General features: G+C 45.7%; 1 protein-coding gene across 2 annotated transcripts in view; it reads right to left on the bottom strand.

Annotated features, from left to right (window-relative positions):
* The window catches only part of ppfia2 (PTPRF interacting protein alpha 2), a 264,671-nt gene that overhangs the window by 53,459 nt on the left and 194,253 nt on the right, over window positions 1–16,959 (bottom strand). For both annotated transcript variants that reach the window (XM_056278056.1, XM_056278057.1), the window contains exons 3-4: window positions 5,067–5,231; window positions 1,721–1,795 (exon numbers count right to left, since the gene is read on the bottom strand). In XM_056278056.1, coding sequence (XP_056134031.1) covers window positions 1,721–1,795; window positions 5,067–5,231 — 240 coding nt within the window. The remainder of the gene's footprint in view (window positions 1–1,720; window positions 1,796–5,066; window positions 5,232–16,959) is intronic.

Here is a 16,959-nt window from a genome sequence, read left to right as displayed (position 1 = left end):
CTGCTTTACAGCCACCATGACACCTCATTTGTCAGCGCCACACCACCGCCATTCACATATGCAGTCCAGTGGGCGGCACGGTGCCCCAGTGGTTAGCGCTGTCGGCTCACAGCAAGAAGGTCCTGGGTTCAAACCCCGGGGTTGTCCAACCTTGGGGGTCATCCCAGGTTGTCCTCTGTGTGGAGCTTACATGTTCTCCCCCGTGTCTGTGGTGAGTTCTCTCCGGGTGCTACAGTTTCCCCCACCATCAAAAAGAAACACACATGTTAGGGTTAATACTCCTGTCTGTGTCCCTGACCAGGGCAACGGGAAAGAACCGGAGTTGGTCCCCGGGCGCAGCATGACGGTGGCAGCCCACTGCTCTTAGCTACACAGATCACCGCTAGGATGGGTTAATTTGCAGTAACTGAATTTCCCCAAGGGGATTAATAAAGGAAACTTAATCAATTCCTTAGGGCGTGGCGAGTCACAGATTCAAATCAATGCAGCAATGTTTAATGTTCAAGATATGGCCACATCGATTCAGACAGCTTGTATCGGGCAAAGGTTGGGAGGGGAATTGTGGGAAAATTGATGCAGGCTTCATTATATCGGTAAAGTCCGATTTGACATGGGTATCTTTTGTCTCATAGCATCTAATAATTTCCATTACTGCTCCTTTCACAATGTGTGTTTCCTCCAAAGTTCTCTCTGTCTGCCTGTTGTCACGCCCCAGCCCCCTGTTCGAACACAACCAACTTTCTGTCTTCCCCTCTCTGACCAACGATGCACCACCAAACACTTAACGATCACAAATATGGGCTACCTGCAGGTTGCACTGATCTTCATCTTTATGAGATTCCAAAATATGATGTTAATACCAGTCTCCTTTCCTTCCTGTCACTGGACACAGCATATGTAATATCTACTGGGAATTCTTCTTGCAGCGTGTAACAAAACTATAATAGAATTAGTAGAATAAAAATTAAATGGTTCGTACTATGGCATCACTCTGTATTGAATCATGGCGGCACAGTGGTAAGTGCGATCGCCTCACAGCAAGAAGGTCCTGGGTTCGAGCCCCAGGGTAGTTCAACATTGGGGATCGTCCCGGGGCGTCCTCTGTGTGGAGTTTGCATGTTCTCCCCGAGTCTGTGTGGGTTTCCTCCGGGTGCTCCGGTTTCCTCCCACAGTCCAAAGACATGTAGGTCAGGTGAATTGGCTGTACTAAATTGTTCCTAGGTGTGAACTAGGTGTGAATGTGTGTCGGCCCTGTGATGGTCTAGCGGCCTGTCCAGGGTGTCTCCCCGCCTGCCACCCAATGACTGCTGGGATAGGCTCCAGCATCCCCGTGACCCTGAGTAAGGAGAAGCGGTTTGACTAATGAATGAATGAATGTATTGGATCACATCTGATGGCACCACATGGTATTGTATTGAGAAAGGGCTCGAATCCTATCAGTCTGTTGACTGCCTAACATGTACCTAGATACCTCGAGTCATTGATCGCATGATTGTTTGAAGGAGCCTATTCATGCTAACTAACGTTCAATCATCCAAATCCCATTTCAAACCAATCAATTCATTGACTTTTCAATCTCTATGCAATCAATGTCTATCACTCTACTCCCCGATCATCTGTCCAAGCATCCACCCATCACCACTCGTGCATGTTCAGGATACAGCAGACCCAAGGAACGGAGGAGAGTAACACATATGTATTTAAATGTTAACGCTCTTACCTCCTGATTGGCTGCTGTGAGCTCCTCCTCCAAGGCTGAGACCCTCTCCAGAGACACCCGCAGTCTCTCTCTCACCTGAAAACAAAATAACCACCATCAGGACCCGACTTGTTGACTCCAATATCAATGGGTGCATTCTCCATTTAACATACAGTGGTGTGAAAAAATGTTTGCCCCCTTCCTGATTTCTTATTTTTTTGCATGTTTGTCACACTTAAATGTTTCAGATCATCAAACTAATTTAAATATTAGACAAAGATAACACAAGTAAACACAAAATGCAGTTTTTTAATGAAGGTTTTTATTATTAAGGGAAAAGAAAAATCCAAACCTACATGGCCCTGTGTGAAAAAGTGATTGCCCCCCCCCCCCCCCTGTTAAAATATAAATTAAGTGTGGTTTATCACATCTTTGGAAAGCTGAGTTCAATTTCTCTAGCCATACCCAGGCCTGATTACTACCACATCTCTTCTCAACCAAGAAATCACTTAAATAGGACCTGCCTGACAAAGTGAAGTAGACCAAAAGATTCCCAAAAGCTAGACATCATGCTGCAATCCAAAGAAATTCAGGAACAAATGAGAAACAAAGTAATTGAAATCTATCAGTCTGGAAAAGGTTATAAAGCCATTTCTAAAGCTTTGGGACTCCAGCGAACCACAGTGAGAGCCATTATCCACAAATGGCGAAAACATGGAACAGTGGTGAACCTTCCCAGGAGTGGCCGGCCGACCAATTTACCCCAAGAGCGCAGCGACGACTCATCCAAGAGGTCACAAAAGACCCCACAACAACATCCAAAGAACTGCAGGCCTCACTTGCCTTAGCTAAGGTCAGTGTTCATGACTCCACCATAAGAAAGAGACTGGGCAAAAATGGCCTGCATGGCAGAGTTCCAAGACGAAAACCACTGCTGAGCAAAAAGAACATAAAGGCTCATCTCAGTTTTGCCAGAAAACATCTTGATGATCCCCAAGACTTTTGGGAAAATACTCTGTGGACTGACGAGACAAAAGTTGAACTTTTTGGAAGGTGTGTGTCCTATTACATCTGGCGTAAAAATAACACCGCATTTCAGAAAAGGAACATCATACCAACAGTAAAATATGGTGGTGGTAGTGTGATGGTCTGGGGCTGTTTTGCTGCTTCAGGACCTGGAAGACTTGCTGTGGTAAATGGAACCATGAATTCTGCTGTCAACCAAAAAGTCCTGGAGGAGAATGTCCGGCCATCTGTTCGTGACCTCAAGCTGAAGCACACTTGGGTTCTGCAGCAGGACAATGATCCAAAACACACCAGCAAGTCCACCTCTGAATGCTTTAAGAAAAACAAAATAAAGACTTTGGAGTGGCCTAGTCAAAGTCCTGACCTGAATCCGATTGAGATGCTGTGGCATGACCTTAAAAAGGCGGTTCATGCTCAAAAATCCTCCAATGTGGCTGAATTACAACAATTCTGCAAAGATGAGTGGGCCAAAATTCCTCCACAGCGCTGTAAAAGACTCATTGCCAGTTATCGCAAACGCTTGATTGCAGTTGTTGCTGCTAAGGGTGGCCCAACCAGTTATTAGGTTTAGGGGGCAATCACTTTTTCACACAGGACCATGTAGCTTTGGATTTTTTTCCCCCCTTAATAATAAAAAACCTTCATTTAAAAACTGCATTTTGTGTTAACTTGTGTTATCTTTGTCTAATATTTAAATTAGTTTGATGATCTGAAACATTTAAGTGTGACAAACATGCAAAAAAATAAGAAATCAGGAAGGGGGCAAACACTTTTTCACACCACTGTATATGCTGCCTGCATTTGATCCAGATCAATAGATAGTTAATTACATAATGCAATACCGATCAGATGTGTTTCTCTGTTCTACTTTTCTCCTGTGATCATTCCACACAATGCGAGCAAGCTAAGGGTTGATGTAATGACAGAGATGGGGGAGCGGCTTTTCCTCCCCCAGTCCTATAATAATACCTTGACTTGGCTCTGAAGCCGGGGTAAGCCTCCGTCCAGAGCGAGGAGGCTTTCGCTGCTTTTAAAGTACCAGTTGGTACCAGTTGCTAGAAGGAGATCCCTTGCACACACACACACACACACACACACACACACACACACACACACACACACACACACACACACACACCGCCTTTCCAACGAGAGTGGAGGAAAATTCGTGGCTTATTCCTTCTCTTTCATGCTCATGTTATTTCTCACACCACCAATGGCGTGCTAAGCAGCTCTGATGTGGCCCAATAGGGTGTCAGATCCCAGAAGGGCTTGATTCTGAATCACAGGTTAGTCTGACCCCTCTTCCAGATGGATCCCTGCCCTCCAGCCCCTTGACACAGCGTTTACTCTCTTCAACAGAATGCCACTGCGGTTGCCCTTTAAATGACGAGTGGTTTTGCGTGGCAGCGGTGATATCTCACCGCGATAGGGTTGTAAATCAATAGGCTGTGAGGGGCCAGGGGACAGGCTGGCTGGGACAGACACGGGAGAGACAAACGCCTATCAGAGCAGCAAAAACACAAGGATGACACCATGATGACAATGTTGTCATCACTATGGTCACAGAAAGTTGAATCAGTTCATTTTCTCCCCTTTTCTCCCCAATTGAATCCGGCCAATTACCCCACTCTTCCAAGCCACCCTGGTTGCTGCTCCACCCCCTCTGCTGATCCAGAAAGGGTTGCAGACTACCACATGCCTTCTCCGATACATGTGCAGTCGCCAGCCGCTTCTTTTCACCTGACAGTGAGGAGTTTCACCAGGAGGACGTAGTGTGTGGGAGGATCACGCTATCCCCCCCCCCCCCGAACAGGCATCCCAACCGACCAGAGGAGGCGCTAGTGCAGCAACCAGGACATATAACCACATCCGGCTTCCCACCCGCAGACACGGTCGATTGCGTCTGTAGGGACACCCGCCCAAGCCAGAGGTAACACAGGGATTCGATCCGACGATCCCCGCGTTGGTAGGCAACGGAATAGACCGCCATGCTACCTGGACGCCTGTTGAACACAACTTTTATTATTGAGAGTCTCAGCAACACCACGGGTTCAAATCTAGCCCTGGAGCCGTGATGCATTTCCTCCATTTTCTTAATCTCTTTCCTGTCACTCTACTAAAACGCCAAATTAGATTCGACAATAAAAGGAGCAGTGTGTGTGTGTGTGTGTGTGTGTGCAAGAAACAAAATTACAGAGCAAACAAAACTTGTGCCTATTGATTACTGAGCATGCATCGAGACATTATCTCTGACAGTCATAGATGGTGCTGTTAAGGCACATATTAGGTTAGCATTAATAATTAATGATGGTAACATGCTAACAGCTGGAGCCTTTACCTTCTCATCTAGGGCCTTGTGGTGTTCAAACAGGGATTTGAGTGCTTTGAGGACCTCAACCTCGCTGGACACTCCTGAGGGAGACTGAGCCTGCCGCTTGACCACAGTCATCCGGAGCGATCGTTCGTGTCGGGACACCAGGCACTCCAAATGCTCCAGCAGCAGCTGCAGAGACACATGAAGAAGAGAAAGTGTTGTCAATGACCACCCATTGTAGGCATCATGTCACCATCAGTACCAGCATCATTCACATCGCCACAGACTTTCCATTACATTTATCGCTATTGTCGTAGATACTAGCTGTGTGTAGCACGGTGGTCTGGTGGCACAAACACCACAGCCCATCTGCTCAAGTTTCTTGTAGGAAGTCTGGTTTGACCAGACTTCAGCCACAATCTGGTCCCATGTGCATGTTCGAGAAACTGAAGAGTTTAAACACCCACAGGCGTGAAATATTGGCTTTGTAGGCCCTGCTATGGACTGCTGATGTTGACCTGTCCAGCATGGCATATACCTTCAGTCCCATGCATCATGCTGGGATAGCCCCCCCCCCCCAAGACCCTTAATTGTGGGTATGGAAAAATTAATGAGTGGATGAACAGATAATTATATCTCTGATATGAAGATTAAAATACAACTTTAACAGTTATATCATATTCACTGTTAATCAGATATACTGCTGCTCTATGAAAAGTTGGCAAGCTTGCTGAAATCAACACCCAGTCTTTCAAATCATCATCCTGCATCAAATCCTTCCATGTAATTATACTTACGGCATTTAAGCTCTTTAACCACATCGACAAAAGTATGGGGTCCCATTTTATTTATTTAATTTGCTAAAGCTCTTTAGGGTAATTACTGCACAATGTGCCATAGAAACGTAGTTTAAACATACGAGCGATGCAAAAGATCAATTTTGACAACACTGCCGCTCAAAACAAATTGAAACCCTCTGGACAGTACACAAAGGGGATTATGCTAATTTGGCTGCACACTGGGTTGCTAGGAAGCGTGCCAAATCAATTGCCAATAGAAAACATCCCAAGGACAGTGAAGCAAGCTGGAGGAGTGAATTTCCAGAACCTAAGGGAGATGCAGTTAATCCAATGGGAGTAAGCAACCATGGTTGATTGGGGGTGGGGGGGGGCGCATTTGGTGCTTCTTGCACAGGTTTTGCTATGAGACCAATGTCAAAATGAGATGCTCTGATTTCTTTTCCAATTTATTTCCCATCGAGCCTGGAAAAAACAACGTGATCCTAAAATGTTTTTGTAGTTTCGTTGCAGGATACTAATACAAGTAAAATTTGCTGGTCCATGGACAACAACAACCACAGTGAACCCCTGCTCTTCAACACCTCCTCTAACACCTCTAAGTGGAAGTTGTTTAATAATATGATGAAAAAACCATAATGAGATAATAATAATAATAACGAGAGCGATTAGTTACAAGGCTTGTGCCAATGACGGGGTTTTATGCCTGGCTCCAAATAAACATCTCATTCTCTACAAAAAATATTTTGTTAGGGCATCCGGGTAGTGTAGCAGTCTATTCCATTGCCTACCAACACAGGGATCGCCGGTTCAAAGCCCCGTGTTACCTCTGGCTTGGTCGGGCGTCCCTACAGACACAATTGGCCGTGTCTGCGGGTGGGAAGCTGGATGTGGGTATGTGTGCTGGTCGCTGCACTAGTGCCTCCTCTGGTCAGTCGGGGCACCTGTTGGGGGGGGGGGATAGCGTGATGCTGCCATGCACTACATCCCCCTGGCGAAACTCCTCATTGTCAGGTGAAAAGAAGTGGCTGGTGACTCCACGTGTATCGGAGGAGGCATGTGGTAGTCTGCAGCCCTCCCCGGATCAGCAGAGGGGGTGGGGCAGCGACCGGGACGGCTCGAGGAGTGGGGTAATTCGCTGGATACAAGTGGGGAGAAAAAATGGGAATATATATATATATATAGTATATATATATATATAGTATATATATATATATATAGTATATATATATATATATATATTTTTTATTTTTTTTGGTTCCATTTGTGACAGCATTGACCCTTACAAAAGCATGCTTCATTGGCCAGAATGTCTCCTGCTAAAGGACGCCCAACAGGCTGTGGTTGGACAACACATTTTGTGGTGAACCGCTCCTATAGAGATCAAGTTCCCACTGGCGTCACTTGACGACTGGATGGGCCATTAACTCTGCATGTTTTTTGAACAAATTCCCTCAGCATCCTCACAAAGTATTAACATGCTCAACGTGTGATAATTCAATTAATATGTGAGCCGAGGGCAATGTGATGGACAGAAGCAGTATGTCGCATGAATGGGGATGTGGCAAGTGGTGGTGGAGTTGAAATTAGCTTGAGAGGTGACAGAGACAGCTGCAGGATAAGATGCTGAGCAGCACCTGAACCCATTCAACCCTCTCCTACTGTATATTCATACTCGTCAATTCCTATGGTTTACCTGTTTTCGAACTATCGACAGTCACTGTGACTGCAGTGCTGCAGCGATGCAGAGCGCTCTCTCTGGTTTCCGCTGCTCTACCTCTGACAGTTAGCCAATGTTGACTGGACAGTTGAGTTAAATGTTGATGTTCACGTCAGTTGCATGCCCACAAAAATAGGTAGCTATAGCAGTAAACAAACCTAACTACGCCACCAATTATACCCCGCAACGGACCGCTGAGCTTGAATGCATCAAACAATCCAAACCAGGGAATTTCTTTGTACTTTGCAAAGTTTGCAGGAGAGCTGTAAAGGTTGCACCGTCAGGGGTATTTTTTTTTAAACTGAAAATGCACTGACAAAAGCTTACATAGGTCTCTGCAGGTTTCCCGCCTTCACCCGTCTGTTTCCATTACCGCTAGGTTGTTACTGTTATGTATACTCCAGGTTTGTCAGAGAGTGTGTTTCCATGTGAACAAATAACCCAAGAATAATAAACCAATAAAAGGCATTCCTCCAACTTTAGAACAAGACCGGTCATGTAAACAGATTTATCTGACTATTTTATCAGGTTAAGGTAGAAATCAGGGTAAGTGGGGTGCCACTTTAACCCAATGGTTAGAGCCAATGATCCCAACATTGCTGGTTCAAATCCAGCCAGTGACCTTTGTTGCATGTCTTCCCCCTTTCCTGTCTGCCTCCATTATCACTATCTAGTAAAGGTATATGTAACGAGCATGAATGAGCAGACTGCGTTAACCAGTCAACTAAAGGGTCCAACCTGTCAGCGAACCGGCCAGTGAGTCTACTTATTCATGCTGATTACACTACCCCCCTCCTTTGGGAAGCGCATCCCCGGGCTTCAGCATACCAGCTCCCTCACGCCTCTGGGCATGCGCGTTTCCGATGGCCTAACGATCTCACCATCCCACTCCTGACACCAATGTAGTGAATTCGGGGGGCAGCCAGGATGCGAACCCGGGTCTGCTGATTACGTTACAGTCGACTAAAGGGTCTGACCCATTAGCCAACCGGCTAGCGAGTCGACTCATTCATGCTTGTTACATATTAAAAAAAAAACAAACAAAGGAAATCAGGGTAGGCATAATCCACTTATGGCAGCTAGAGTTTTGCTCAGCCCATCGAAATATTAACACATGTAAACTAAAGCCTGCTTATGGGCCATTTTTTAAAATTGTACCTGAAAAGTCAGATGCGGTGCAGAGGCTTGTTCCCATGTAAACATACCAGTAAATATGTTGTTCCCATGCCAACAAGCTAGTAAACGGATGCGAAGAGAGAGCAAGCCAAGTTAGGGGTCCCTACATGAGACTCTTAACGTAGGTCTAAGCGACCTATTAATCAACCTTGGTTCTATTGCTCATAAAGCAGGGATAATCACGGTTGACTTTGTCCACCGTCCTTAATGTCAGTTCCTCTGTTCCCAACAGAGTGAAACTGTTACAAGGAACTTAATAGGTTTTATTGTAATACAGCTGTGACCCCTGACGAAAGGATTATCATGCCTTAACAGCCATCCACGATGTGTGGGAGGGACATCAAACGTAAGTGATAGGGGTCAGACCTTTTTATGTCTGACGCCTCGAGTCCTGAGACGACGAGTGTTCTAGACTGGAGCGCTGAAGGGGGACCTAGACTCACCTGTTCTTCTGTCTGTCTGATGCGGCTGTCCTTGAGAGGTTGAGAGAGGCTGCCAGCGGGCTGATGGCCCCACTACCAGCCATCAGCAGCCATCATCTCAACATTCTCTCACACACACACACACACACACGCTCTAACATGCCTACAGTTTAATCAATCATGAAGCATACACTTGGACCCCGTTTACACTTGGTTTTAAAATGCGTTTTTTGCGGCTGGATCACAAGTGGACGGCGCTAAATACAAGTGTAAACGACCACCAAAACGTTTTGTGAACTGGCTGCTCAAACCACTTGCTGAGGTGGTCTGGGACGCATTTGGCCACATATCTTTTGTAGTGTAAATGCTAATGCGTCCTGACGTAACAGGAAATCTTCTTTGGAGTAATGATATCTGATCACAAGTGGTCAGCAGGACGCATTTGGAGACGCATGATAGACACAGGTGTAAACGGTGATATGTCTCGCTGTCTACCTTTGATCCGATCGCCCAAAACACATTTTAAAACCAATTGTAAACAGGGTCTTGGCTTTAGTTCTACCTTAGCTAACACTGTCAGAATACTAACAAAAACCATACTCCTTTTTCTCCAGAGCAGTCTCTTTATCTGTGTTCTATCTTCTGCTGCAGCCCCCCCCCATGTGCCTTCACATCTAGAATAAATATGCATTTACATCAAAGTAATTCAGTCCCGTTTCTTAGGTAACTTAGCATGCCACCAGCATCACGTCTGTTGCGCGCTGCACAGCCGGCTGATTGCGAGCACATTTCAAAGATTTATTTATGAACTTTTAAAAACTGAACAGCGACAGAACCAAGCTTAATTAAAGTCTGCCTGGAAATTGCCCAGCGGAGGATTCAAGGTGATAATGAAGTGAGAGAGTGAAAATTACGTTCCTGCCTCTTTCATTTCTTCTTTTATTCTTTTCTCCACTCGCTCTCTCTCCGCGGTGCTAAAATGGTCCAGCTTTTCCAGAAGCCGGCCGGCGCCCAGAGACAGAGACAGACCTTAAAGCCACCATTCAGCATGGGGATGGAAAGCAAAGTATTATCTGCCAACAGCAGAGTCTGCTTACTCTGAGGGTTTTTTTCCCTTTTATGAAAGATTTACAACTTCAGCTCCACAATGTTGAATCAGTCCTCTAATATGTTTGTTTTTTCTTCCATGGAGTTTGTAGTGGAGGCTTCAGGCCATCGCCTCAATTTGGACCTCAGTTTTACTCTTGAGCAGTGAACCGTGTTAAGTTAATGGGAAATTGTTCAGCTAAAATATTTGGAATTAATGAGGTATGTCTGGGCATCAGATACAGACACTGCACACGTTTGCTCCAGTGTGTCTAAAACCTTAACACAAACTTATCAGACACCCCAGACTTTCTCAAGCCAGTGAGATCAGTCATGTGGAATCTGCTGCAGTCTTATTGGCTCCTTTACTCATTAGACTCTTGAAAAAAAATGATGAAAGTTAAAGGAAAACAATTACAATCTCGCTTTCGCTCATATACACACTACTACTACTACTACTACTACTACTACTACTACTACTACTACTTTTGGCTGCTTTTGTTTGGGGGTGCCACAGCACATCATCCGTTTCCATTTCTTCCTGTCCTCTGCATCTTCCTCTGTCACACCAGCCACCTGCATGTCCTCCGTCACCACATCCATAAACCTCCTCTTTGGCCTTCCTCTTCCTCTTCCCTGGCAGCTCCATATTCAGCATCCTTCTCCCAATATACCCAGCATCTCTCCTCCACACATGTCCAAACCATCTCAATCTTGCCTCTCTTGCTTTGTCTCCAAACCGTCCAACCTGAACTATCCCTCGAATATACTCGTTCCTAATCCTGTCCTTCTTCATCACCCCAAATGAAAATCTTAGCATCTTCAACTCTGCCACCTCCAGCTCCGCCTCCTGTCTTTTCATCAGTGCCACTGTCTCCAAACCATACAACATAGCTGGTCTCACTACCATCTTGTAAACCTTCCCTTTAACTCTTGCTGGTACCCTTCTGTCACAAACCACTCCTGACACTCTTCTCCACCCACTCCACCCTGCCTGCACTCTCTTCTTCAGCTCTGTTCCGCACTCCCCATTACTTTGAACAGTTGACACAAAGTATTTAAACTCATCCACCTTCGTCACCTCTACTCCTTGCATCCTCACCATTCCACTGTCCTCCCTCTCATTCACGCATATGTATTCTGTCTTGCTCCTACTGACTTTCATTCCTCTTCTCTCCAGTGCATACCTCCACCTCTCCAGGCTCTCCTCAACCGGCAACCGGCATAGATCACAATGTGATCTGCGAACATCGTAGTCCACGGAGACTCCTGCCTGATCCCGTCTGTCAACCTGTCCATCACCACTGCAAACAAGAAAGGGCTCAGAGCCGATCCTTGGTGTAATCCCACCTCCACCTTGAAACCATTCATCATTCCTACCTACCGCACACCTCACCACTGTCACACTACCCTCATACATATCCTGCACCACTCCTACATACTTCTCTGTCACTCCCATCTTCCTCATACAATACCACACCTCCTTTCTCGGCACCCTGTCATATGCTTTCTCTAAATCCACAAAGACACTATGTAACTCCTTCTGGCCTTCTCTATACTTCTCCATCAACATTCTCACAGTAAACATCACATCTGTGGTGCTCTTTCGTGGCATGAAACCATACTGCTGCTCACTAATCACCTCTCCTCTTAACCTAGCTTCTATTACACTTTCCCATATCTTCATGCTGTGGCTGATCAACTTTATACCTCTTTAGTTGCTACAGTTCTGCACATCACCCTTATTCTTGAAAATTGGTACCAGTATGCTTCTTCTCCACTCCTCAGGCATCCTCTCACTTTCCAAGATTGTGTTAAACAATCTAGTTATAAACTCCACTGCCATCTCTCCTAGACATCTCCATGCCTCCACAGGTATGTCATCTGGACCAACTGTCTTTCCACTCTTTATCCTCTTCATAGCTGCCCTCACGTCCTCCTTGCTAATCCACCGCACTTCCTGATTCACTATCCCCACATCATCCAACATTCTCCCTCTCATTTTCTTCATTCACCAGCCCCACAAAGTATTCCTTCCACCTTCTCAACACACTCCCCTCGCTTGTCAGTGCATTTCCATCTCTATCATCCTTCATCGCCCTAACCTGCTGCACATCCTTCCCAGCTTGGTCTCTCTGTCTAGTCAACTGGTACAACTCCTTTTTTTTTTAAATTTTGATGTACTTTATTAATCCCCGTGGGGAAAGTATGCTCTGCATTTAACCCATCTTAGCTGTGTAGCTAGGAGCAGTGGGCAACCGCTGTGCAGTGCCTGGGGATCAAATCCAGTTCGTCTTGCCATGCCTTGGTCAGGGACACAGACAGGAGTATAAACCCTAACATGCATGTCTTTTTGATGGTGGGGGACACCGGAGCACCCAGAGAAAACTCACCGCAGAAACAGGGAGAACATGCAAATGCCACAAGAAGACAACCTGGGATGACCCCAAGGTTGGACAACCCCGGGGTTCGAACCCAGGACCTTCTTGATGTGAGGGGCCACCATGCCATCTGCTTTTCCCCTTTGTAAGTGCCTAACCTCTCATAAAACTCACCATACTCCTTTTCCTTCGCCACCTCTAACTTCTTCTTTATAAACCTCTTCCTCTGTATGCACTGCTGTACTTCCTCATTCCACCACCAAGTCTCCCTGTCTTCCTTTCTCTGTCCAGATGACACACAAGTACCTTCCTAGCTCTCCCCCTAACTATTTCTGCAGTGGTTGCCCAGTCATCCGGCTACTCTTCACTACCACCCAGTGCCTGTCTTAACTCCTCCCTGAACTCCTCCCCTCCACACAACAGTCTTTCTTCTTCAATGTCCATCATTTGATCCTTGGCTCTGCCTTCACTCTCTTCCTCTTCTTGGTTTCCAACGTCATCCTACAGACCACCATCCAATACCGCCTAGCTACATTCTGCTGTGTCACCACCTTGCAGTCTCTAGTCCCTTTCAGATCGCACCTCCTGCATAAGATATAGTCCACCTGTGTGCACTTTCCTCCACTCTTATATGTCACCCTGTATTCCTCCCTCTTCTTGAAATATGTATTTACCACAGCCATTTTCACCCTTTTCGCAAAATCCACCACCATCTGTCCTTCAGCATTCCTCTCCTTGACACCGTAACTGCCCTTCACCTCCTCATCACCTCTGTTCCCTTCACCAACATGCCCACTGAAGTCCACTCCAATCACCACTCTCTCCTCCTTGGGTACACCCTCCACTACTTCATCCAACTCACTCCAGAATTCTTCTTTCTCTTTCATCTCACACCCAACTTGCGGGACATATGTGCTGATAACATTCATCATCACACCTTCAATTTCCAGCTTCGTACTCATCACTCTGTCTGACACCCTCTTCATCTCAACACACTCTTGACATACTCTTCCTTCAGAATTGCCCCTACCCCATTTCTCTTCCCATCCTCACCATGGCAGCAGAGTTTGAACCCATCTCCAATGCTCCTGGCCTTACTTCCCTTCCACCTGGTTTCTTGCACACACAGTGTAACTAGCTTCCCTCTCTCCATCGTATCAGATAGTTCTCTCCCTTTACCAGTCATAGTACCAACATTCAAAGTCCCGACTCTCACCTCCACGCTCTTACCCTTCCTCCTGTGCTGCTGCCTCTGCACATGCCTTCCCCCTCTCCTTCGTGTCTGCCGAACAGTAGCATTGTTTCGACTGGCACCCCACTGGCCAGCAGTACTGGTGGCGGTCATTGGTAACCGGACCGTCGACCGATCCAGTATGAAAATCTGATTTATGAGCAGCATATTTGATTTGACAAAGGTTTTACACCGGATGCCCTTCCTGATTCAACACTCCCCATTTATCCAGGCTTGGGACCAGCACAAAGAATGCACTGGCTTGTGAATGCACCAAGAATACACTGGCTCAGTGGCTGGTATGAGGATACCCGAACATCATGCCCACATGAGCTTGTCTAACATCTCATTTCCAAACCATAGGCATTAATATGGAGTTGGTTCCCCCTTTGATGCTACAACAACCTCCACTCTTCTGGGCAGGCTTTCAACTAGATTTTGGAACATGGCTGTTGGTATTCATGCCCATTAAGGCCACAAGAGCATTACTGAGGTGGAGCACTGATGCTGGGGAGAAGGCCTGGCTCAGAGTCAGTGGTCCAATTCATCCCAAAGGTGTTGGATGTCTTATGGACCTCGCTTTGTAGACGGGGGCATTGTCATGCTGAAACAGGAAAGTGCATTCCTCAAACTGTTGCCACAAAGGAGAGACATAACACATGATACTTACATTGCTGTATTATTGTCTACATACATCTCTTATGTGAGGAAATGCAATGAAAACTACAACCTTCTTGTTATGGGATATTGCTATGGTCTGCTTTTTAAGTTCACCAGCCACTGGGCATTGATGTTGTGTGATGCCTCCTTTTCCCCATATATCCTTCCAGTATTGCGCAGTCTCTGCTCTGGGTGGGTCTGACGTTGTTCCCTTGTTATTCTGCAGCTGGCAGTACACTTTGGGCGGTTCTTTGAGGAACAGGCCATTTACTCTTTTGGCTACTGCTTCTATTCAACCTGGTGGCCAGAGCTGTGAGACTCTGTTTGGCAGATTCCAGGGCCTCACTTGTGAACATCTTGTTGTACTTCTTCAACCAGGTCCTGTCTTTCATCACAACTTTCTACACCTCTGTTAACTGGCTAACATCTCTACGTGCTGCTTTGATCTTGGCTTCCAGCCTTCTCTTCCATGGAGGGTACTGTTGGTGACCTGCGTTCTTAATCCTGTACCCAAGCATCTCCAGGATTACAGTTGCAGTGGTATATGCAAGCTTGTTGGTCTCTTGTTATGGTGGCAGGCAAGATATTGCATAAGGCTGTGTTCACATACACAAGCAGGCTTTGTGATGGTACTTTGTCACTGAGTTGTCGAAGCTGAACCCAGGGGTTGACTGTCGTTAGTCTGGCCATGATTCTCAACTGCACCTCAGTAGCTTCTTCTGTCATAGCTTGTAGGATTGTTTCAGCTGGTTTGGGTCTTTCCTCATGTATCTCGTGCCTACTGGGCGGCCATTCAGGGTGCTGAATTGTATAATCATCCAGCGGGAGCCTCTCCGTCTCAAGTTTTGACAGTAGCTCCCCTCTATTGATGTTCGAGCATTGAGCCACTAGCTGCTTCTGATTCAGTGTGGAAGCAGCTCTCCTACTGGTCCACAGTTCCCACATACGCTTCATATAGCCCCTCTCCAGGGGTCTGCTGTTATAGTAGCATTCCATCAGTTCAAGGTTCTCGAATCCTGTCCACGAATGTCTTGTTCCAGTAGCCCATTTTTCATCAGGTTGCCCTGGTTCCCCAACACCTGATGCGGACCTTGTTAATCCAGGTAACATCCGAGCTGGTATGACTATTCGTGTTACTCTCACTCATATCTGAGGTAGTTGGCTTGTGCAGCATAAGGAGTCTAAGCCACAGACTCTTACTGGAGACCTGTCCCAACCGGGGTTTGAAACCCTGATCATATATGTATATATACAGTGCATCCGGAAAGTATTCACACCCCTTCACTTTCCCCACATTTTGTTATGTTACAGCCTTATTCCAAAATGGATTAAATTCCTTTTTTTTCTCATCAATCTACACACAATACCCCATAATGACAAAGTGAAAAGGGTTTTGTAGAATTTTTTTGCAACTTTATTAAAAATAAAAAACTGAAATATTGCATGTACATAAGTATTCACACCCTTTGCTATGACACTCAAAATTGAGCTCAGGTTCATCCTGTTTCCACTGATCATCCTTGAGATGTTTCTACATCTTGATTAGGGATGCCCCCCGAAACCCGGTTCTAAATTAGTAAAAACCGGAGCATTTTTAAGATCCGACGTTTTCGGTTCTGCTATCGGTAGTCGGTAGGTACTCGAGAAATCATGGAGTGAGATTTATATTGTGGCAATTGTGTTTTTCGAGGAATTTAAACGTTGCGAACATAATCTTGTTTGCCGTTTTCTCCATCTCTCTGTCTCTCTCTTACTGCGCGAGGGGCGGGGCTGTGCTGTGCTCCACACACTCGCTCACACACGCACAGACAGCTCTGCTCAAGCGCTCATCATGGCGGAGAGAACTAAACGTTCAAAAGTTTGGGTATATTTTTCAAAAGTTGATGACAACAACGCTCGTTGCCACAAGTGCAACAAATCATTTGCCAGTAAGGGTGGCAATACAAGCAATCTGTCGAAACATCTTTTGTCGAAACATGGTATTAATCTGCAGAAATGCGGCGTTTTCGACTGCTTTGCTCATATTGTTCCATCCATGTCCCCTGCAGGTAAGCCGTATGAGCCATAGATACGGAGTTAGCTAGGCTAATAACGAATTATTACGAATAGGCCAATAAATAAAATATAATTGCTTAGCCAATTGTTTAGCTACAAATATATAAGCCATAGATACGGAGTTAGCTAGGCTAATAACGAATTATTACGAATAGGCCAATAAATAAAATATAATTGCTTAGCTAATTGTTTAGCTACAAATATATAAGCCATAGATACGGAGTTAGCTGGCTAATAGCCGGGGACACTATAAGTCAGGAGAGATCACGACTCCTGCCGGAGAAGGCAGATATGTTGATTTTTCTGCAGAAGAACTGTTAGGATAATGTTCTAGGTTATTGTTTGTTTGAACTTCCGTTAGCCTTTTGCTGTAAAAATTTATTTCTAAT

The sequence above is a fragment of the Lampris incognitus genome, chromosome 3 (genome assembly GCF_029633865.1).
Source record: "Lampris incognitus isolate fLamInc1 chromosome 3, fLamInc1.hap2, whole genome shotgun sequence".
NCBI classification, from domain to species: domain Eukaryota; kingdom Metazoa; phylum Chordata; class Actinopteri; order Lampriformes; family Lampridae; genus Lampris; species Lampris incognitus.
The sequence above is the reverse complement of the archived record's forward strand: the minus strand, read 5'-3'. Positions and strand labels throughout refer to the sequence as shown.